Consider the following 23,819-nt stretch of genomic DNA (forward strand, 5'->3'; position numbering starts at 1 on the left):
AGACATCTCTTCGGTATGGAATCTCATAGACTTGAGTAGAATTCTCTTCCGCAATGGTTCCCCCCGTGCACCGATCCCCAATGGCCAGCAACGACGTGTCTGGAGACGGTACAGACAGTGGTGGGATCCCATCCTGACTGACCTACCACCTGTGATGTATCAGTTTCATGAGCTAAGGTTGTAAAATACTGACACGAATTACTTACAGAAGACGATAAAAACTGATAGAAGCTTACATCGGACATTGTTAGTTCGGGTTCTGTAAAAACATTGGAACGCGCGAGGCAGTACTGGTCCTTTGACTTAACTTAGAAGATAGGTTAAAGAAAGGCAAACCTAAGTTTATAGACTTTGTAAGTTTAGAGAAAGTCTTGACTTTACCGACTGCACTACCCGTTTCGATATTTTTAAAGTGATAGTATTAATACTCAGGCAGCAAAAGACTACATACAACCTGTACACAAACCAGACGAGGGACATGAATGAGTAGAAATAGTAGAGAAGGGGCGTGATACACGGTTGTAGCCTACCACCGAGGTTATACAATCTGTACATTGAGCAAACAGTAAAGGAATTCAAAGGAAAATTTGGAGAACGAATAAAGGTTGAGGGAGAAGAAATAATAATGTCGATGTTTGCCGATAACATTGTAATTATGTCACACACAGAAAAAGATGTAAGAAAAGAGCACTTGAACGTAATGGACAGTATTTTAAGCGAGGATATAACATGAACGCCAAGGAAAGCAAATAAAGTAATGGAATGTAGTCGCATCATATCGTTTTTGTAGGAGGGAAATTTGTTAACACTGAATATAATTTTAAACGTTATGAAGCTTTATCTGAAGGTATTTATCTTGGGTGTAGCTTAGTATGGACGTAAAACGTGGATAATAAATAGTTCTAACTTGGAGAGAGCAGATGCTTTTGATGTGTGATTTTATAGATGAATACTGAAGATGGAAAAGGTAGATTGCGTAATTAATGAAGAATCACGGGATCAAATTCTGGAGAAAAGAAATGTATGGTACAAATTGACTCATATAAGGGTCTGTTGACATCACACGTTCTGTTGGCTACTGTAGTTATTCGGAAATAAAGAGGCTTGCACATGATTGAGTAGAGCGGTGAGCCGCATTTGACAAGTCTTCCGACTAAAGACCACAACAACAGAAAGATCTAAAAATATTTGTTGAGGAGGAGAATAGGTACGTATAGAGAACGCATGGAAGCACTATAGCGCGTATTCAGCTGATTGGTACATTTACTCAATGTAGGCCTCACATTAGACCTGTTGACGAGGTGAGATGATTAGCAAGTGGGCGACGGCTAACCATAGTGATGGTACGTTATTGGAAGTGAGGTGGCGTTACTTACTAATGGTAGAGCAGAAGTCGGAGATACAGAGTCGACTGTTGCCGTCCGTAATGATCCTTGTTTAGGTTTTGACGAGATCTGTTTGTGCTTGAGGATCCGTTGGATCATTTTTGAGCATGTTGTTTTAAATTGTGAGCAACCGCAGCCGAACTTCCACATTTTGAATGAAATTATTTGCACTGGCTCTAAAATACATTTTAATAAAAGTCACTGCCTGTTTTGCGTCAGTTGAAGATGCATCCTTAGGTGACGGAGATTCTTTATAGTAAGTTACAAGAGTTCCGTTTCCTCTACGACTTGTTAAAAAGATTCTCTGTCGCCTGAGTATGAGTCTTCAAATGACGCGAAACTGGTCCTGATTTTTATTAAAAAGTATTTTACAGCCAACGTACATCATTTTTTTTAGAGTGAAAAGAAGGCAACTATCCTGACAGTATATGCAACAATGTAACGTTACGACGTCACTACGGGATCTTTATATTTCAAATCTATTCGGGACATTTCAACACTTTTTGAATAAACGATTCCGAAGTGACCCTGCGTCACAACGCCTCGAAACTGGATTACTAGGACACCGATACATACCACAACGGCGTTCTTATTCCCTGCCACTTCGACGGGACGTGGAACTGAAATTGCGCTAATCTTATCGCTTGCTAGGACTAGAGCAGTTATCAGTCAACGAAATACAGCCGTTTCGAGCGTCTAGATAACGAGCTGTCGCAGAGTCGGCTTGGACAGACTGGTTGCGGTTAGCGTGAAGTGGCGCGAGGTCGGCCACGACTTCAGAACTGCTCGGGCGGTCAGAGCGCCTGCGTTACGCGTCGCCTCACCCACCGGCGGTACATGGCGTCTTCCGTTCTTTCACATCGGATTTCGTCTAGTGCTTATATTCTTTGAATTACAAAGGCGTTTCAGTTAACTTAGTTGTTGTACTGTTGAACGTCTATGAAACAGAAATATTTATAACCAATCAAGTCGTACTGTGTCTGTGGTCAGAACTGCATTAAAGAATGTAAATGTAGAGTGACTAGGGCCTCCCGTCGGGTGGACCGTTCGATTGGTGCAAATGTTTCGATTTGACGCCACTTCGGCGACTTGCGCGTCGATGTGGAAGAAATTATGATGATTAGGACAAGAGAACACCCAGTCGCTGAGCGGAGAAAATCTCCGACTCAACCGGAAATCGGACACAGGGGGCCTTACGATTGACATTCTGTCGCGCTGACCACTCAGCTACCGGGGCGGACAGAATTGCATTAACTCCATGGTAATGAATCAAAGTGCAAGAGAATATTGGTAGAGGTCTCCGTGTCATGCACATAAAGCTGGACGCCACATGACGTTAGGTCAGCATGAGCTTAGCGCCAAATGGGACTGGCCGAGCGAGATGAGGCAGTTGAAGGAATCGGAAAAGGCAAAAAGTGTCCACGAGTGAGCGGTTACGCTGCACTTTGGTGGTGTTCTTCATTATAAAATGGGCCGTGAACAACATATGCATGACTTCACACGGGGAGGAATCATTGGGAAACGGTAAGAAGGATTAAGAACAGCAAGTGTAGCCCAGGGGTCTAGCATTGTACGGGAAGTGTTCTGACCCACACCCACTGCTACTAAAGGAAGTGAGTTGGTGAACCATGGTCAACTACTACAGCAGGTGGCCGTTACATTGTACAGTACACAAGAAAGGACCTACGTCAGACAGAGGATCCTATTTAAATCACATTTAGCGAGACCCCAAGACACAAAATCTCACGCTCCACAGTGGCAACAGCGACTGCTTTGGTGTGGTCTCTTCTGCCGACGATCAGTACGTTGTGTTCCGTTGACAACTGTCACTGCGGCTCACATATGACTGTCGTCCACATCTTGCTGGACTACCCCCACTTTTAGCTCCTCTGCGTCGGACTTTTAACTTTCCCAGCACCCTACCTTCGGTGTTAGGCGACAATGCCTCAACAGCAGATTTTACATTTTACTCGCGAGGGGTGGGGGTGGGGGGGGTGGGGGGGGGGGGTGTTATCGTACCATCTAAGGGCAAACGGGCATGTAGCCTTCCCTCCGAGGCCGCCATCCTCCCTCCATTTCAACTCTGTCGCACTTTCATTACATCTGTTTGTCTTGGTGGTCACCTTTTCTCTACATGTGCTCGTCTCCCCTTGTCTTTTTGGGATGGACATTTTAAAGAGTGGCTGGCTGATCCTCTTTTATTATTGTGATCAGCCAGCCCAGACCATCTGCTCGATGGTTTTAATACCTTCTTCTACTTTTCCTTGTGGTGTATGTTTCCCCCGTTTTTTGTTCTTTGCATTCGTTTTCTTTTTAGGTGTGGTTCCCCATTCCTTTTTCCCCTTTTACTTTCTGGAAGGTGCTTTGGGTGTTTTTGTACCCTGAGTCTTGCTTGCGTCAGGAAAAAGGGACTGATAATCCTTTAGTTTGGTCCCTTTATACCCCAAACCAACCAACCAGCGGCACCGTTTCCGATGGTGCATAGGGACTGGACGAACGAATACTTAGGTCGCTTGCTCTTCTCGGATGAAAGAAGATTGAGTATGAGTAGCGATTCTTAACGTATACTCGTTTGGTGAGCGATGGGAACACACAATGCGACAAGGAACATTGTCGAACATAATCATTTTGGTGTTCCAGGTGTTATGGTATGGGGAGACATTATGTTTAGATGGGCTCACTGATTTCCACATCTCTGAACACAGTACACTCACCAGTGTGGCAATGAACTCCTAAATGTATTTTCAGGCCTGCTTTCAGCCCTGAATTCATTTTTATGGCGCAGGCGAAGGAACGCACGGAACGAGAGGATGTTCGGAGATGAACTGGCATGTTTATCCGTCCGTGTTGATCACACATAATTTTACGAACCGTGTCCCACTTTTATAATGTCGAGGGCACCATTATGTCCAAGGGACCATCACAAATCGCGTAGACCTCCGTGTTATTCTTGTCTTTGAATAAAAGTGTCGTTCCTGTTCGTCCCAATGCGCATTTCTTTCAGTTACTTTCTGTACTACACTATAGTAGTTCTTTGTATGTATTTTCGAAGTTTCATCGAGCTATGTTACTTGGCGGTGACATACCATGTGAAACTTACTGTCGTTCTGAAGTTTGGCACACCAGTATACAACTCTACAACCTCAAGATTTCCAACGAACGAAATCGATCGTAATGCAATAAATGTGTAACGCCACAACTGAGGTGATTTTTATCGAAGGTTGACATCAGTGTCAGCTATGGACCTCAAAATGATCAAGATTATTTTCTACCTGGTAAGTGTCCTACACACCTTTCAATTATTTAGCGTAGGACACAATAATATACTGCAGCCGGAGAATATGCGGCACCAGCGTGGGAGGCGCCTTCCAACTCCAAAAGAGTTTACATGGCTATGAATGAGACTGTGGTAATTGTCACCCGATGTCTGAGGCGTACACCTGTCCACATAATTTACCTACCAGCGGCCATAGCACCACCAGAATCAGACGCAGAGTAGAGAGCGGAATTGAGAGAAAAGTAACAGCAAACTGATCCAGGCTCTTAAACTGTAACAATCAAACAGTTGCACTCATCTGAAGTCTAAGAAATTTTTTCCAACGGACAGTATCACTAGAACAAAGTCCTGGGACTCGCTGTATATCTTCACCTCCATGATAGACTGTAGGACCTAGTTTTGTGGATCACTTCTGATATTCTTCTTTTAGACGACTCTGACCTATACTCTCTTAAATTCCATTATGCTTACGCCCTCTATAGCAGGAGCGTACGCTCTGGTATTTTACAAGTGGAAAATTAATACACGATAATACTACCTCACCGATTTAGTTCACCAAGATATTTCTTTCACACTATTCAACACCAGGGTTGTCACTGCATGGGAGGGACATGAGAGAAGTGTCTCTCTACCAATATTTTTGGAAAACGACTTCAGGTTTTTTAAGTCTTAACTGAAAAAAATGACACCCCTGTACGGATACATCCGAACTTAACTAACTACAGAAACTAAAGGCTCTTGTGCAATAATAATTAATAGTTTTCAGGAAATACTAACGAGCCAGTAAATCAAATACACTTTAGTTATTGATTAGGAACGACAATATTCCAAGTTTTAATGAACTGTGTTGCTGCCCTTGAGGAGGCGGAGGAATCGTGCCATCGACAGTTGAAGTAGGTCGTGCCAGCTCGTCTGTCGATGCGCTCCGCTATGTGCCTTGGATGAAGTGTTAGCCAGTCTTGAAAGCTATCGTTTGAGTTAATGAAGGCCTAACAGCCCAGTTCTGATGTGAGGTCTTTTCAGGGACACGGTGTGTTGTGTAGCCATTGGAACTTTGCACATGGGCCGGCAGGTATAACAGCCGTCTGCCGTGACGTTCACGGTCCAAAGTAAAAGAGGTTTGGTGGATTAATTTTGAATGAACAGAGACGTCTGCTAAATACTGTCTCCATGGTGTCGAGCACTCACAGTAGATGGACAACTGGCTCATGGAATCTATTTGTGGTAGGCTACAGCGCGCAATTTGAAAAGGGTGATCATCGGCCACTTTACATGTAAATGATCTCTTGCTTGCGTCGTGAGATAACTGCTTGAAACTGATGCTCTCTCTTAACGTCGTGTTTCGCTTCAGTTGTAATGGGCTGTTAGGAAACTACTTCCGTGTAATGTTACGGCACCTTGTTGTGCTGTTTGTAGAGCGTTACTGGTTTTGATAAAAACTTATTGTTCCTTTTGAAATAATAAGATGGCAGTGGCAAGCAGCGTGCAGCTTTTTTTGTCTCTTATTTATTTAGATGTGTTCTGACCCATATAATTCACAAGTCTGCTTACTTGTAATTTGCTTGTGAATATTGCGGCTAACAGTTATTGTATCTATTTCAAATCCTAAATCCGAGTCGGTAATTTAAATTTCTGTACTCCCCCTCTTGGTATAAAGTTTCACTTGTTTTATAGATACTTTTTTTAGCTCGTGCGGACCTCTGCGCTTTTGAACAGTATATGTTTTTTATCACTTTTAAGGGAAATTAACTATTTATGCATTTGCTGGTTGAAAGTCACAATAGCCGCGAGCACGGCTGGGTTTTCTTTTAGAAGGTGGTTCATATTAATTCAGTGATTTTCTGAAATATTTCATGTGTGGTAGTTGCTTTATTTTGTGTGTGTTTTAGAAATTCCTACCCATACAGATGTAAGCTGTTGTGTAAAGTTGATCTCAAGCGACCGGTGTTGGCGTTCAGTGAGGTGTCTGTAGCTGGTTGCTTCCCCAACTAGAATGATTTGTTGAATGCGGTGTTGTAATTATTTGATTTTATAAATTCCCATTTCTAATTAATTTTATCAATATTTAATGCAATAAATTTTTTTAATTCAAATTTCGTTTTCTCTGGGAGATCTGTTTAAGTACCTTACACTACGGCGACTGTGCGTTTATTTCTGTGGTCATTTTCTAATTAAATCTGTGTTTGTATTTATTCATTTCAATTTTGCATTAAGTAATTTTGTTGTGTTTGTGATTAATTATAGTAAGTAAGCAATTGGAATAGAGTAACGTAATCAAAGCATAACGTAGGGTGGTTCCAAATCTTCAACTAAATCGAACGCAGCTGAATTAGTAATTATCAACGCCGTGGGAATGCAGCGGCAATGAAAACACTGCAGTAGGAGTGTGTGTACCCGAAAGGTAACAAGACAGCAACGACTGTTCCACAGAATTCGCAATCGAAATTCGCTCTACAGGGCTTACTTATTTCGACATGTAATTTCGGTTTACAGGTGACAGTCTTAACAGTGTGTTTGCCGTTTGTGGGTGGCGTGTTCATCTACTGAAGTGGTGTGTAATCTTGTCACGGGCATAGTATGGACCGCCGGAAACTTGTATTTGTTAGTAGCAGTTCGAGGTGTTTCCCACGCTATTTATCGTGCTTTCAGCCTCTGAACAACTGACTAAGACCACACGATGCTTGGCAGCATTGTCAGCAACTCAGCATCACAGACTATTTCACGCGGGTTACAGATTCATTGTAGCCGCAGGAACCCGTATCTAAGACCAACGTATCACTGAAAATGTGTAACACATACGTCCGATATTGATGATGCCTATTACGCAACTTCTATGTTTCCTACGAATGGTGTGATGTCTGTGCCGTGAAAATTATGTTATTTCTATTGACATGATAGAAATAATTGTTCTTAATTTTGTGAAGTTATGTAACCGAAATTGATTTCTGAATTTATTTATTAAACCTATGTTATTTCATAATACAAATGTCTTCATACATTACGTGTATGACTGGTTAATGCTTAGGAATGTAGAATTGTATGAGATGTAAAAGTTGGAAGGAAATCCCCGCTCAACGAAAAGGGTTAGGCAGAGGTTGCAAAAGGTGGCTTGGAGCTATGTAGCTCAAGAAGTCTTTGCCAGAGGAACGTCGGCAGCCAGCATCCAACAAGCTATTATCCAGAGTACGTAACGAGACAAAAACGGTAGCAAGAGTGGATTAATTATGCCTCGGATGTGGATTCGTATTGGATACCAGCTCATGGAGTTTACTGATTTGCTCTGAATCCTGAAATCCCGACGCCAAGAAGATGTTTTATAGATCATTTTACATCAAGAGCAATGATGATGTATGACGACTTTCTTCTCTTACCACAAAAGACTACCAAGGCTGCCATCTTCAGGATAAGTAAAGTTTAGTATTGTACGTTTTTGCATGTAGCAGTAATTTGTTGAACTGTTAATAAATAAATGAGCCTATTTTGAACTTTGTGTCGAGAACACTGATTTGCGGTATCTCCAGTCAGTTACGTGGCTATGTTGCACATCGCAGAGTTGGAAAATTCCTAGTGTTTCCGATTTACAATGAGTTAAGGAATCATTACTCTTCCAAATAATAAGTTTTCGTGAAGCAATAACTTTCTCAAGTTGTTAGTTAATCTTTTGTAGGAAATGCTCCTCGTGAACATTAACTGTCGAGCGGGCGCACCGTTTTCATAACGCGAGTGGGAGTTCGGTGTACTTTGTACAGCTGTAAAAGATAACTGTCTGTATGTTGCCAAGGGAAAAACGTATGAGCAAAATCACAGATTAACTTTAGCTAAACTATCCAACGATAAAATAAACTTATGTTATATGAGTATTGTTGTCAGATGTTTTTTACCCTGTAAGAGACAAACGTTCAGAAGTGAAAAAAAATCCATTTTTTTTACCCGGGACAAATGAGAAATAAAAATTTTGTTGCTTTATTTGTCTGTATTACATTTTAATGAAAAATGTGTAAGTTTTAGCATGCTTTTATTTCAATTTACATATTTAAAAATCAGTTATGTTATAATCATAGTTGAAAATGATCATTAATTCAGTATTTATGAAATTCTGGGTACATTTATTTCGTAGATCAGAAAGTGGTACAATAGGAGTAGTAGTCGTCATGAACAGGAAGGTAAGGCAATATTTCCGTCAGACTCGAAACCAAACTAAGAGCGATAGTTATAGTTGAGCTATACATGTCGACGTACAAACCAGACGATAACGAGATACAGTATACCATGGAACTGAAACGCTAACTCAGTCAGGGGGATTGGAATGCAGTAAAAGCGTACGGAAAAGAAAACAGAGTTATTGGGAATACCGATTCGACAACAGGAACGAGACCGAAGAAAATATTAAGCTTTGAAATAAATTTCAGCTACTAGCAACAAATGCGGCGAAACGTAAGAGTAGTAAAAGTACTGGAAGGAAGGCTATGAGAACAGTAAAAGGATCATCTAGATTCCGAGTTCAAAAACTGCTTCGTAAGGTACAATCGATAACAGATATAATCTCAGATCTTAGTTTAATAATGATGAAGACTAGGCTGACGCTTAAAGAGAATCGTCACGAAGAATTAGTGTGTAACGAAGTGGTATACCAAAGCATTAAACAATACTTATATGATTTTGAAGTCTCCTGAGTACGTACATCATAAGACAGTGAATACCACAACGGTTAGTTCAATTAAGGAGAAGTCTTAAAAAGCCTTATTATGAAAATTCAACAGACAAATACCCTTATGTCAAATGTAAGAACAGAAAAATTGCACAGGCCAACGAAAAACTTTAAAAAAACGTTTTTTTACTTTGATAGCTGATCTTTATAGATTTTTATGAGCTGGATCCAAAACTAGCCTTAGGTTTCCTGTATCACCCATAGTTTTCGAGCAATATGCTTTTTATTCCGTAGTATAAAAATCCTATGCTGTACGATAAACGGAGAAAACGGAATCGACCTTTTTGCCAGCAAATGTTTTTCAGCAGTGCTATCAACGTCATCTAAATTCATTACACCTCCTTTTTCAATTATTTTAACTATATAAAAGCTGTTACATTCCTTAAAAAGATCGCTTAATTTAATAAATTAAGCTGTAAAATTTGAAGAAATGGCCAGTGCTACAATATTTTAAGTACCATATTTGGATTTCCCACCATAAAAAACCTAGGAACAAGGTATTTTAAGTAAAGAAGTTTTTCCATCGTTGGCCTGTGTTGTCGGTAACAGAACAAATACCACAGCTATGTAATGAAATTTTTATACCACTACATCATTGTATGTGGGATTCCTCTTTTCATTACAGCTGTGCTGTGCCTAGACTTTTGTTCAGAATACTGTCAGCTGCACTGCTTTCTTAGTCCGCAACTGTGTCGAAGAGACGGCGGTGTGCCAATTACTGTAGCGACAAAACCGTCTGCAGTGAGAGTGAAACGCACGGTGGACTTGTAACGGTCGGTGTTGGGGAAAGAGCCGCAAGAGAAACGATTCATTCAGTCGGAACAACTGCCTGCTCGTCAGAGAGCCTTGAGTCTCCGACTTCTCCATGTTCAGTTGTGATAATTGTCGGTGGAGTCTGTCTTTGCGTGTTTGCAGTTATGAATTTTATGATTTAGACGTGGTGAGTTTACTGTGCGGTCTGCGCTATATGTACTGTGTGTTTTAAGGGTATAAAGACACTGAAGAGCCAGAGAAACTGGTACACCTGCCCAATGTCGTGTAGGGCCACGGCGAACACGCAGAAGTGCCGCAATGCGACATGGCATGGACTCAACCAATTTCTGAAGTAGTGCTGGATGTAAATGACATCATTAATTCTGCAGGGCTGACCATAAATCCTTACGAGTACGAGGGGCCCTCCGGGGTGACCGAGCGGTTCTAGGCGCTACAGTCTGGAACCTCGCGACCGCTGCGGTCGCAGGTTCGAATCCTGCCTCAGGAGTGGATGTGGTGATGTCCTTAGGTTAGTTAGGTTTAAGTAGTTCTAAGTTCTAGGGGACTTATGACCGCAGATGTTAAGTCCCACAGTGCTCAGAGACATTTTTGAGTACGAGGGGATGGCCACTTCTGAACAGCACGTTGCAAGGTATCCCAGATATGCTGAACAATGTTCATGTCAAAGGAGTTTGCTGGCCAGCGTAAGTGTTTAAACTCAGAAGAGTGTACCTGGAGCCACTCTGTAGCAATTCTGGACGTGTGGAGAGTCGGATTGCACTCCTGGAATTGCCCAAGTCCACTGGAATGCACAATGGACATGAATTGATGCAGGTGATCAGACAGGATGCTTACGTACGTCTCACCTGTCAGAGTCGTATCTAGACGTATCAGGGGTCCCATATCACTCCAACTGCATTATCTCCACACAGTTTCAGAGCCTCCACCATCTTGAACACTCCCCTGCTAACATGCAGGGTCCATGGATTCATGAGGTTGTCTCCATATCCGTACACGTCTATACGTTCGGTAGAATTTGAAACGAGGCTCATCCGACAAGGCAACATGTTTCCAGTCATCAACAGTCCAATGACGGTGTTGACGGGCCCAGGCAAGGCGTAAAGCTTTTGTGTCGTGCAGACATAAAGGGTACATGAGTAGTCCTTCGGCTCCGAAATCCGATATCGATGATGTTTCGTTGAATGGTTCCACACTGACACTTATTGATGTGCCGGGATTGAAATCTGCAGCAATTTGCGGGAGGATTGCACTTCTGTCACGTTGAACGATTCTCTTCAGTCGTCGTTGGTCCCGTTCTTGCAGATTTTTTTCCGGCAGTAGCGATGTCGGAGATTTGATATTTTACTAGATTCGTGATATTCACGGTACACTCGTGAAATGGTCGTACGGGAAAATCCGTACTTCATCGCTACGTCGAAGATGCTGTGTCCCTCGCTATATGTGGAGTTTTAAAAACTGTAGACGATCAACACATTAAAAAACTAATGACGAATAAAATAAAATATTCACTACGTAAGGCAGAAGAAAATGGAGCTATCATCGCGAAATGGTTCTGGATAATAGGAAGAGAAAGAAAAATTAAAGCGTAACATGGGCTACAGAACAGAAATGAAGGAGAAGCCACCTAGAAAAAAAATTTACATTGCGCCCGTTTTAATCATTGCTTGAAATTGTTTCATGAAGTACAAAAAAGTTTCTATCTACAAAAGGTACTTGCAGACACTACGCATATTAATTGTAAAGACAGATTTCAAAACTTTGCTCTTATACTACGTAGCAGTTTCGGGAAATGTAGTGAAAACCGGACCATTCTTCATTTGTTACGGAAAGCATATAAAAAACTGAAGAAATTGCAGAGAGGTATGAGATAAGGAACCAGGACAAGGGTAAATTGGAACAAACAGAGGTCGTTCATTATTTCCGAAAGAATATTAGAGAATGAGTGGTTGAGATTGCAGAAACTAAAGCAAAACTTTGAGAGATGCGTGAAGACGACAGAGGAACAACAAGGGAAAATTACAACGCTCCCTATAAATCTTTCGATAACATCAGAGATACTAATTTCATTGATGCTAGAAAAAAATATAAACATAAAGGAGGCAAAAGGGAATGGAGACGAATAAAACATGAGATTGACAGAATGATCAAAACCACAACGTCAGGGATGGCAAGAGGATAAACCAAAAGCTGCTGAAGCATACATGCAAGCAAAACAGCGCACTCACACAAAGAAACGGATAAAACTGAGCCAGCTGTAGGAATAGATAAATCCTTATGGGAGATGAGCAACGAAGGAAACGAAAGGTGAAACGAATGTACATAACGGCTGTATAGGGAAAAGAAACTTCAAGGCTATGTCATAGAAAGGGAAGAACAATTGGATGGAGATGGAATGGGGCTGTGATACTGCAAAAAAATTTAACGGAATACAGAACAACCTACGATGGAACCTGGCACCTGGGATATACCTCATTCCGTAAGAATTAGTAAGTTCCGTAGAACAACCAAGAAAAGATATGAGTTTAACATCTCATCGACAGCGAGGTCATAAAAAACTGAGCACAAGCTCGGATTACGAAAGGAAAGGGACGGGGCGGAAAACAGTCGTTCCATTTTCAAAGCAACCATCAGTAATAAATAATATTAAATTTAGCTGGAGAGATTTAGGGAAATCACGGAAAACCGAAATAAATATATCCCGATGGGAATTTGAACTTTCGTGCTTCCTAACACGAGTGCATTGTGCTAACGAATGCGCCGTCTCGCTTGGTTTGGGAGAACCAACAGTGACACCGCTTTTTCACTGGTGCCTTACGAGACAGGCAGATATTCTTTTTCTACGACTGGTTTGATGCGGTCCACTAAGAATTTCTCATCCGTTCCAACGTCTTCATCTCAGAGTAGCACTTTTAACGTACGTACACAATTACTTGGCGGATGTATTCCAATCTGTCTTACTCTACTGTTTTTGCCCTCTACAGTTCCCTCTAGTACCATAGAAGCCACTCCTTGATGTCTTAACTGATGTCCTATTATCCTGTCCCTTCCCCTTAGGTTCCCTACACTTTTTCATTCCCTAGCGACTCGTATTTCTGAATTTCCGTGTCATTTTTGTACTTCCTACTTTCATCGATCAACTGAAGTATTTCTTCCGTTTCCCATGGTTTCTTCGCAGTTGCCTTCTTTGTACCTACATTTTTCGTTCCAACCTCTATGATTGTCCTATTTAGAAATGTCTACTCCCTCAAACTGTACTTCGTAAGGAGCTATTCCTTACTGCAGTGCCTATAGACACAGAGAACTTCCAGCGCACCTCGTCATGCCTTAGCACTTCTGTATCCCACTTCTTTGCGTGTTGGTTCTTCCTGACTAATATCTTAACTGCAGCCTAATCTTCACCACTGCTATAATGTGATCTGAGTCTATATCTGCTCCTGGATACGCTTTGCAATCCGATATCTGATTTCGGAATCTCTGTCTGACCATGTTATAGTGTAACTGAAATCTTCCCATGTCACCCCACCTTTACCAAGCATTCCTCTTACTCTTGTGATTCTTTAACAGAGTATTGGCTATAACTAGCTGCAATTTACTACAGAACTCAATTAGTCTTTCTCCTCTCTCGTTCGTTGTTCCAAGCCCATACTCTCCTGTAACAGTTCCTTATACTCCTTCCGCTACAAGGGCAGTCCATTCCCCCATGGCTATTAGATTTTCATGTCCATTTACGTGTTGTATTAACATTTCAATATCCTCATATATTTCCTCCGTCTCTTCATCTTCAGCCTACGACCTCGGCATGTATCTTGAACTATCGTTGTCGGTGTTAGTTTGCTGTCGATTCTGATAAGAACAAGCCTATCACTGAACTGTTTACGGTAACACACTCTCTGCTCTATCTTCCTACTCACAACGAACACTACTCCCGTTACACCATTTTTTGCTGCTGTTGTCTTCTTTCCATTTCACTTCACTGATGCCTACTATATCTAGATTGAGCTTTTGCATTTCCGTTTACAGATTTTCTAGCTTTCCTACCACATTCATGTTTCTGATATTCTACGCCCCGGCTCGTAAAATATTATCCTTTAGTTGGATATTCAATCTTTGGCAGTCCTCTCCCGAAGATCTGAATGGGAATCATTCCGGAATCTTTTGCCAATGGAGAGATCATAATGACACTTCTTCAGTTACAGGCCACATATCCTGTGGAAATACGTAAAGTGTCTTTAATGTAGTGGTTTCCATTGCCTTCTGCAGCCTCAGTCCGTTGATCAGTCCGCCCTTAGGAGCAGTTTCCCACATCAGGCACAAGAGAGTGCCCTAAACCTCCGTCCGCTCCTCCGCCATCTTTGGCAGGGCCGTTGGCAGAATGAGGGTGACTTCTTTACTTAATGGAATTTTTGTTTGTTTGCAGATACATGATTGCTTTCCTGTCACACATTGAAGTCTGACCCCCCAGTAACATAGCATGTCACTAACGAGATGGGATCAGCATAAAATGGAACAAACGTAGGTCGCTGAGTGTTTCAAAGACAAGCTGGGTGACGTGAGTATTTCAGTGTGTGCCAGAAATGCAGACATGTAACTACAGTGAAACAAAATATTAATAACTGCTTAATTTTATTTTTCTTTGAAGAGGTTATTGGATGCCTGTGTATACCCCTCGTATAATAGCACTGCCCGTTCCAGCATTCGATAAATGAATAAATAAATCAGCAAATAAATATTTCGTCAATGAATAATTTGTACTTACCTTTTTCTCTGATGTTGTACGAGATGTCTCTCTTCGATCTGGCTTGGCAAGCGATCTTTGGATGCATGACACTCTCATCTACAAACAAACGAAAGATTGTGGTCAGATATAATTAAAATTAGTACAGCAATATTGTCAGACTGCTTTCCGTTGATGTACGAAAATACAGTAATATGTATTTAATCAATCTAGTAATTTATTTATAATTCCTCTACCTATTTATTAGCACACCTTTCGAGGGCTATACCATTAGACCCTTATATTGAAGAAACTGGGTATGCCTGTTAGTCCTCCATACTTATTTTGACGTTCGACATACCTGTGTAGTACTAGGTTGTTGCGATTGAAGTGCAATTAATCACGAAGGTCCACTGCAGGGTGTAATTATTGTATGGCAGTGAAACTTCGTAGATATGCTAATGCTTTAACGCGGAGCCGATTTACGCTGGCCGCCAGGTCCTAATCTAGAGCTGTACAGCACCTCGGTGACATCTCGGGTGTTCATACTGATCGAATTGTGTAAGTGGTAGTAAATAGTAAAATCAACATTGTGCCTTTCTCACTTGTTTGATGTTTTCTGCTCACATCCCGTTTCTAACCTGATACATAAGGAAACATTTCTATACGTCTTTCTTGCTTTCACACCGCCAGATTGGCACCTGATGGACAAAACTAGAACTTATTTGTTTCCATGGTAAATCGTTTTCGCATTAACGCATTAGAAAAACGACCAAGTTTCGCTGTCGTACGACAATTGCAGCCCACATTGGACCTCTGTGAGTAACTGCACTTTAATTATAACCACCTGGTATTATTACAGAAATTGGAAGCTCCTTGATGCAGTGGGTTTCCTAACCTACACTTTATCAGTAGAATTTAAAGTACGTTTTTTAATTAAAATGATCCAAAAAAGTGGGTCATACCTGGGGGTCTACTAATTACACTGATAAGAGGTCAAGTGATTTCAATAGCCATTGGTCTAGCAAATATTTATACCCCTATCGGAAGAACGAGCATACTTTAACTATTCTGCAGTACAGGGTCAAAATGTAAACATTACTCTCTTCCTCCAGTCCAGGCAAATTGATTAAATCGACTAATTGTTGCGCATTACGTGTGATCTAGGGTGTTTTTTAGAAGAACCAACTGCTCAGGGGCGGTCCATGAGAACAATGCGCGAACCACGATTTTTGGGTACGAACAGTACCAATTGTGGTGCTGGCCGCTTCTATAATTTCGATCCATGGCTGATCGTCGAAATACTAAGATGATATTGTCGTCGAGCTTCGTTACTTTTTTCGATATCATTATAGTTACTGTGATCCAGACTATCAGAATTACAGTATCATTAACTTTATCAACATCTACAACTAAGCTCTAGAAACCACTACGAATGGATGGCGGAAGGTATGTCCAGTGATTTTACCGCATCTTAGTTTTCTTTTCACATAAGAAGCGTGGGAGGAATACGTGCTGAATCGCGTCTGCGCACTATATAATTAACCTAATATTGCCAGGAGGTCTTTCGCGACGGAGTCCTTGGACAGAAAAAAAAAGCGTGGGATTTTGCTCGAATTTCACGTGGCGTGTATACCGATGAGTTTTTATCCAATTTAACGGTGTGTTCAAGATCATGACGAGAGAGACACGTAGTGGAAATTTGTAAATAGTGTCTCACGGGATAATTTGTAGCCCTCTTCAAGTGCCTGCCGATTCAGTTTCCTCAACACGTCCAAAAAACGCTGCGATGGTCAAATAAACGTGTGAACACTCGTGTTGCCCTTCTCTGTTTGCGTTTAGTGGGCTACCCGCTGTTGGTGCGGGTCCCACAAGTCTTATCAAAATTCTGGCATGGCTGTTTGTAAACTTATACCATTTTCCAAGCATCAAACACTCGTGACAGTACACGGAAGCGATGCTTAAAAATAAGCAATCCATTTAAAATGGCGCTGACTTGCAGAAATCCTATAGATACGTGTAGCTGATGGGGCTCGATGTAGGAGCTCGGCCGGCACGTGCTCGCCTCTGAGTGTGCGCACAGGCGGCAGGCGCCGTTACGGCTGGGCGCCCGTTATCTGCAGCCAATCACAACAGGTGGCTCAGACAGCGAGCTCCGCTAGCAGCGCCGCGTGTAGCGGCTGCATTCACAATATAGAGCGCTGCTAGCACTCTGTGTGTGTCGCCGCGGCGAAACACGGTCAAGGTTGTCGCAGGAAAGCGACCGTGCCAGGGCCGCCCCGTGGTCGGGTAGTGTAAATAGCCAATTCTCTACTCCCCATTCCTGCGACTGTGAATAGGAAGCGAACTCGATGGACTAACTTTGTAGAAAAAAAAAAGACAGTCTCTGTTGCAATATTTACTGCTCGCGTTTCGCGCTGTTATCGCATCATCAGATTAATTGCAAAACATGATTTGTTAATCTATGTAAACCATTAAATGGCATAATAAGCTAATGGGGCGAGGATACAGACATACCATAAAAATGCATTAGTCAGAATTAAAAGACGTGCTAGCAGTTACGTCAGTCAATACTAAAACCACAAAAAAATACGGTTGTAGCGAAAAGCGCAATCATCAATTTGAAGATTAAAATCCTGAAACGAAACAAGAAAGAAAAAAAGACCACGAAAGAACAAAAAAACCAGAAAGCACACTGTCTTTTATTGGAAATATGGAATCGCAGGACTATAACTTTTAGTGGCCCTTCGAGACTTTCACGATTACCTTTACAATTTACAAAAATGGCTCTGAGCACTATGGGACTTAACTGCTGAGGTCATCAGTACCCTAGAACTTAGAACTACTTAAACCTAACTAACCTAAGGACGTCACACACATCCATGCCCGGGGCAGGATTCGAACCTACGACCGTAGCGGCCGCACGGTTCCAGGCTGTAGCTCCTAGAACCGCTCGGCCACCCAGCCGGCTTTTTGAGTCATCAGTCGTATATGACTGGTTAGATGCTGCCCGTCGCTTATTCGTCTCCAGTGCTAATCTTTTCAGCTGAGATTATCACTTGCAACCTACCTCCCCAGTTATTTGCTAGATATATTCCGATCTCTGTCTTCCTCTAAGGTTTTTATCCTCTACAGCTCCCTCTAGTAACATGGACGTTAATGCCTGATGCAGACAACATAAAAGCAGGTCAAAGACGGCCATGAGTAATCACCTTCAACTTTGTTTAGTCCTCAATTTTTATATCACTACCGGTTTCATGGCACTAAATCCGCCTGATGATGTGGGTTTTAGAGCCACGAAACTGGTAATGATCAATAAACAAAAAACTACATACAGCTGAAGCGGTTTGTTAATCCCCAAGATGATTAATCCGTGATGTCTTAACAGATGTCCTATCGTCCCCTCCCTTTCTGTGGTCACTGTTTCCCACATACTTCTTTTCTCGCCGATTCTGCGCAGAACCACCTTGTTCCTTACCTTACCGGTTCACATAATTTTCAACATTCATCTGTAGCACCACATCGTAAATGCTTCGATCTTCTTCGTTCCGGTTTTCTCACAGTCCATGTCTCACTGCAATGCAGTGCTGTGTTCCAAACGTACAGTCTCACAAATTTCTTCCTCAGATTAAAGTCTATTCTTAATACTCGCAGACTTCTGCCGGGCAGGAATGCCCTTTTGCCAATGTTAGTCCGCTAGGTATGTCTTCCTTGCTCCGCTCATCGTAGATTGTTATGCTTTCTATGTAACAGAATTTCGTAACTTCGTGACCCAAATTCTGTTGTTATGTTTCTCGCTGTTCTCATTTCTGATGCTTCCCTTTTACTGTCCCTAAATATGCAAGGAAAAAATCAACACGCAAATCAATCCATGCGGGGTCCTGCTTCTCTTGTTGTATCATTATTGCCATTACTCCCTATGTAGGTGAGGGAGAAATGTACCATGTGTTGATGAGAAGTATGGAAATCGGGAGAGACGAATGCTTACACATGAATACAGATGTTAGTCAAAGCTGCAGGATACGCTGTTGTATCTGACTACGAACTGCACCTGTGCAATGTCCTCAGGGCATTGCAAATGTCACTCGCTGTCAGGACAGTCTCTGTCTAGTTGTGAGTGCATCATGTAGGTATTATGTGAATTCAGACCTGGGGAAATCGCTGGTGCTTCCGCAACCCAAGGAGCCGAATTGTTTCATGTTTGAAGAGGCATTGTATGGGAGATTTATACTGCATACGGGGATATCGGAAAAACATCATCCGCTATGGCACAACGCGGACGGAAGTGCGTGTCGAAGGGTCGTGACGGTCGGTCACTGCAGGGAACTGAGACTAAAAGTAAGAAGACGACAGCCGGCCGTTGGGGCCGAGCCGTTCTAGGCGCTTCAGTCTTTAACCGCGAGATCGCTACGGTCGCAGGTTCGAATCCTGCTTCGGGCATCGATGTGTGTCATGTCCTTAGGTTAGTTAGGTTTAAGTAGTTCTAAGTTCTAGGGGACTGGTGAGCTCAGATGTTAAGTCTTATAGTGCTCAGAGCCATTTGAAGAAGACGACAGCTTCTAAAGTCACTCGCGAACTGAATATCACACTCACGAACCTTATCAGCACCAAAACAAACTCGAGGGAGCTCCCTAAGTAGGGGATTGCAAGGGAAGCTGGTATTCCAAAACCACTTATCAGTGCAAGTACCTGTAAGAGAGAAATGTGTTGCCAAATCCACAAAACCTGGACCGCAGAACAGTTGAAGAAAGCCATTTGATCGGACGAGTCTTCTATCACATTGTTTCCAACTTCTGGCCGAGTTTACTTTCCATAAAGAAACGTGAGGAGAGTGGGCGGGGGGTTCGGTGATGATTTGGACACCCATATCGTGGTATTCCATAGGCCCCACATTTAGTCTGCAATACCGCATTTCTACCAACGATTATGAGGCAGTTTTGGTTGATCAGGTCCATCCCATAGTACAATGTTTGTTCGCCAATGGTGTTGGTGTGTTCCAAGACTATAGGGGCCCCGTTCACACGGCTCGCAACGTCCAAGTCTGGTTTTGTGAGCACGAGCATGAATTGTCCCATTCCCCTAGCTACCACAGTCACCAGATCTCGATATTATTGAGCCCTTGTAGTCTGTTTTCCAGAAAAGTGTGCACGATCACTATCCACGTATATTATCGTTACCTGAATCTGCAATCGTTTTGCAAGAAGAATGATTTAAGATTCCAAAAATGGCTCTGAGCACTATGGGACTCAACTGCTGAGGTCATTAGTCCCCTAGAACTTAGAACTAGTTACACCTAACTAACCTAAGGACATCACAAACATCCATGCCCGAGGCAGGATTCGAACCTGCGACCGTAGCGGTCTTGCGGTTCCAAACTGTAGCATCTAGAACCGCAGACTGCAGCGCCTTTATCCGCACGGCCACTTTGGCCGGCATTTAAGATTCCCCTGAAAATCTTTCAGGACATGTATTTGTCCATATCGAGAGTACTGGTACCTGTTTTGAATGCCAACCATTACGGTTATGAGGCCCGGAAACTTATTGTATTTTTGTGCTTTTCATACTTTCGTCCGACCTGTGCATTTTTCCATTCAGGGGAGAAAGTAGGTGATTGTAATTTCGTGAAAAGATATGGCCGCAATGAAAGAAGGCAGTCTTATCGTTTGCCAATTCGCTTACCGTATCCGTGACATTCTTTCCACTATTTCACGATGGTAAGGGCACCATTACCCCAGAATAGGATCGAAGAGTGTCGTGTAGGCAGTCTCTTTAGTAGGTATATTTACCTCCTCACCATTCTATCAGCAAATTGTACTCACTGATCCGCCTTCCCCTTCCGCAAGAAACTGCTTTTACCAAAAAATATGTTATGAAACACTTACCTACGAGCAGACTGATTTAGATGTTCTCCGAAGTCGTTTAAGCAAACTAAATGACGGATCTATCATTTACTTAAGCTAAAGCCTATGTGCAGTTTGGTTAACTTATCCGCCTCTCTAATTTCGTTACACTATCTCCGAAAATCGCCACCAGCAATATGATGCTAGCTAACATCTTTCTATTCTATAAACAGCTGAGGCAGTGTTCAGTGACAGCTGATTTTGCTGGATGTTTCACTCGCATCTACCGCTTTTGTATTTTTTCCAACAGACAACATGCCTCTTCCGTACGGCATGTACATGAAGGTGGTTTTAGTAGCCCTCGATTACCTTTCATGCAACGCATTCGACCTATTAAGTTCGCTGGAGTGATTGATATATATTGGAAACATTATTTTGGAGATATCCTTCCGATACTCACGGAAATGCCACTAGAGTATAGAAATTAAATGAGTCGTGTTTTTTAGTTGGTGTCAGCTCACTCTCCAGGCTTTGAGTTTCGTTGCAAGACACACGCTACCTGCTGTTCTGGTTATACGCTCGTTTTGAAACTTTCCCTCCTACAATACTCTATTCTGCCAAAATACATATCCTGCCCCCGAGTCACTCGGTAGATGCTAGAACAAGAAACTGTGTACCTAAGAGGATTCTAAGGATCGGTAGAAGCACTACCACCAACGCTATGATCATCATCAGTTTTGATATCGGTAGCAAGCAGGCCATTAATTACATAGTTTGCAAGATACTGTTGGTCCACTCTGTGTGATTTTGCTGCCTGTGAAAAGCCCTTCGCAGCAGTCACAGTTCAAGTTTCTGATTTGTCATAGGCATCTTTATCAGTTTCCTGATATTTAAGTAGGGTTTTATAAGCGTTGCTGATCTTATGTGGCGGAAATATGAAGGGAAAGCTGCTCCAAAATGACTCCTTGTCACAAAAATGCGGAAATGCGGCACGTCAATGCAGAGAGCACATGACGTCTAGCAGGTGCTGGGAGTCAAAGGAGTGAAACGTGCGATGTAGGTCTGCCACAGCATCCGACGATATTTGCTGTAGTGAGGCTACTCTGTTTTCTGTGTGTTTGTGTATTTGTGTTCGGATCACCATCAAGATTATAGAGGGGCATGCAAAGATGCAGAAATAAATACGCTATATACGGGATATTTTCTGGCATGCGCGGTCTGGTGGAGTTTTCTGGTCTGCTTATTAAGCTCGTAAGGGTTTGTTCATATTAGCTAAATTAATGGCAAAAGTCAGTGACCACACTGTTTTAATTATGAAGTTTATCTCAGCCAATGCTCACCCTTATCGTTTAATAAGAACACGAGTTCCAACTAAGCAGTTATTAATAATAACCAATAAACACTCTTGGTCGATGCATGCTTCTTAGCGTGCCGATAGTGCACCTTTCTACGAGGATCAGCGTCCTCTAACAGCATGCTGGAGGTGCACGTTTGCACAAGGCTCTCAGTCCTCTAGCCAGAGTCTCTACGGTATAAGCTCTCCCAGCATGCTCTGACGCATGCACTGACGAAGAATTAGTGTTTATAGGGTACTGATATTGACTCCTCAGTTGAAAACGATATTGGTACTAAACAGTTTATGTGAGTATTGACGAAGATTACCTTATTGCTCACAGTGGTTTGGTAATATACAAATATTCAATCTTTTGTTACGCTAAGCGAATACTTTTGATAACTGCCATGCAAAAAAAGGCAAGCATCATTTTGAAAATTATTGGTTTCACTTAGTACAGAAACGTGTTTTCCCCCTTGCGATTACTGTGAGATTCAAAAGAACTCTTTCATCCACGTAAACGTCCGAACAGAACCAACATAACGTGAAAAAAGGTAATTTCACAGTTAGCACTACAGTGTTTGACAGAAACGTTTGATATTCTACGTAAAATGAATTTAAAAAATCGTTCATTTTACTGTTTTAAGCAATTTCAATAAGTCGAGAGAAATAGAATCGTAGCGCGTAATCATATTTATGTGTACACTGGCTCTGGAACACGATTTACTTTTTTTATTGGCAGTATCCACTCCCTTTCTCTCCTTCCGCTCCCCCTCCCCCAAACCCTCCTACCTATATCATTCACATCATATCAAAATTATTAAAGATACCATATAATTTTACATACGTCTATATGTCGTTGGGTAATTTAAAGAATCAATTGATAGAGATACTTAAATATAGGTTCATGTCACGGTTTAATTTCCTTTCTTACACTGCCACTTGCGACCCGATATCTGCAGCATTCTTATCAGGCTAAGAACTTACGGAAAGGAGACAGATACGAAGGATTACTATAGCTGACTTATTTGTGATAAGGTAACAGCAACTGAATCTATATTTAAAACAATTGTAACATACTTAGTATTTTGATGTGTGGTTTCAATAAAGCCACAACAATATAATACTACACTGAAGTTCCAGGGGGATCGAAACTAATACTGTATTAAAAAGAAAATACTGCAACTGGGAATGAAAACTGAAGGATTGTTAAAACTGTTTTACCTAAAAATTAGTGCGGATTCACTGAAGTTAGTAGAAACGTCACAACACTACACTTCACCGTTTCTTTTCAATGTTTTTCAATTCAGTTAAAATGATCAGTTCCCTTGCGGGTATACTAACAAATGTTACTCGATAATGCAGCGAGTCCTAGCATAGTAATACAAACTGAAGACCGAAAATGAACGCAATAGAACTTTTAAAATGTAGAAATAATATTAACGATAGTATATAGGTCCTTATACCGAAAGGATCAGAGCTACTTTGAGAAACTCTTCTGAAGACTGAAATAAGGGTAACACTAGAAAAACTGTAGCTTTTCTGTTTGAAAACCTAGGACATATCAGTCATGATTTTCAGGTTACTGTTAAAAACGCATCTTGCAGAATAATGCGTACTTGTAGGTAACTGTGAAGTGTTGAATCGGGTGTTATCGTAGTGCAAATAGTTTTATTGGTCAATGTTCACTGACCGACTAAAGAGCTACTTTTGAATGGGTCAACATTATTAACCATAAATTCCAGAGAGGCCTTAGAACACCGGCCTACATGAGTTTCATTAGATGGC

The 23,819-nt window shown here is 41.8% G+C and overlaps 1 protein-coding gene across 1 annotated transcript in view; it reads right to left on the reverse strand.

Moving 5' to 3' along the window:
- The window catches only part of LOC126474192 (membrane-bound alkaline phosphatase-like), a 192,171-nt gene that overhangs the window by 117,094 nt on the left and 51,258 nt on the right, over positions 1 to 23,819 (reverse strand). Inside the window, exon 2 of the mRNA XM_050101654.1 lies at positions 14,901 to 14,978. Within this exon, the coding sequence (XP_049957611.1) occupies positions 14,901 to 14,978 (78 nt within the window). The remainder of the gene's footprint in view (positions 1 to 14,900; positions 14,979 to 23,819) is intronic.

This window comes from Schistocerca serialis, chromosome 4 (assembly GCF_023864345.2).
Source record: "Schistocerca serialis cubense isolate TAMUIC-IGC-003099 chromosome 4, iqSchSeri2.2, whole genome shotgun sequence".
Classification (NCBI taxonomy): domain Eukaryota; kingdom Metazoa; phylum Arthropoda; class Insecta; order Orthoptera; family Acrididae; genus Schistocerca; species Schistocerca serialis.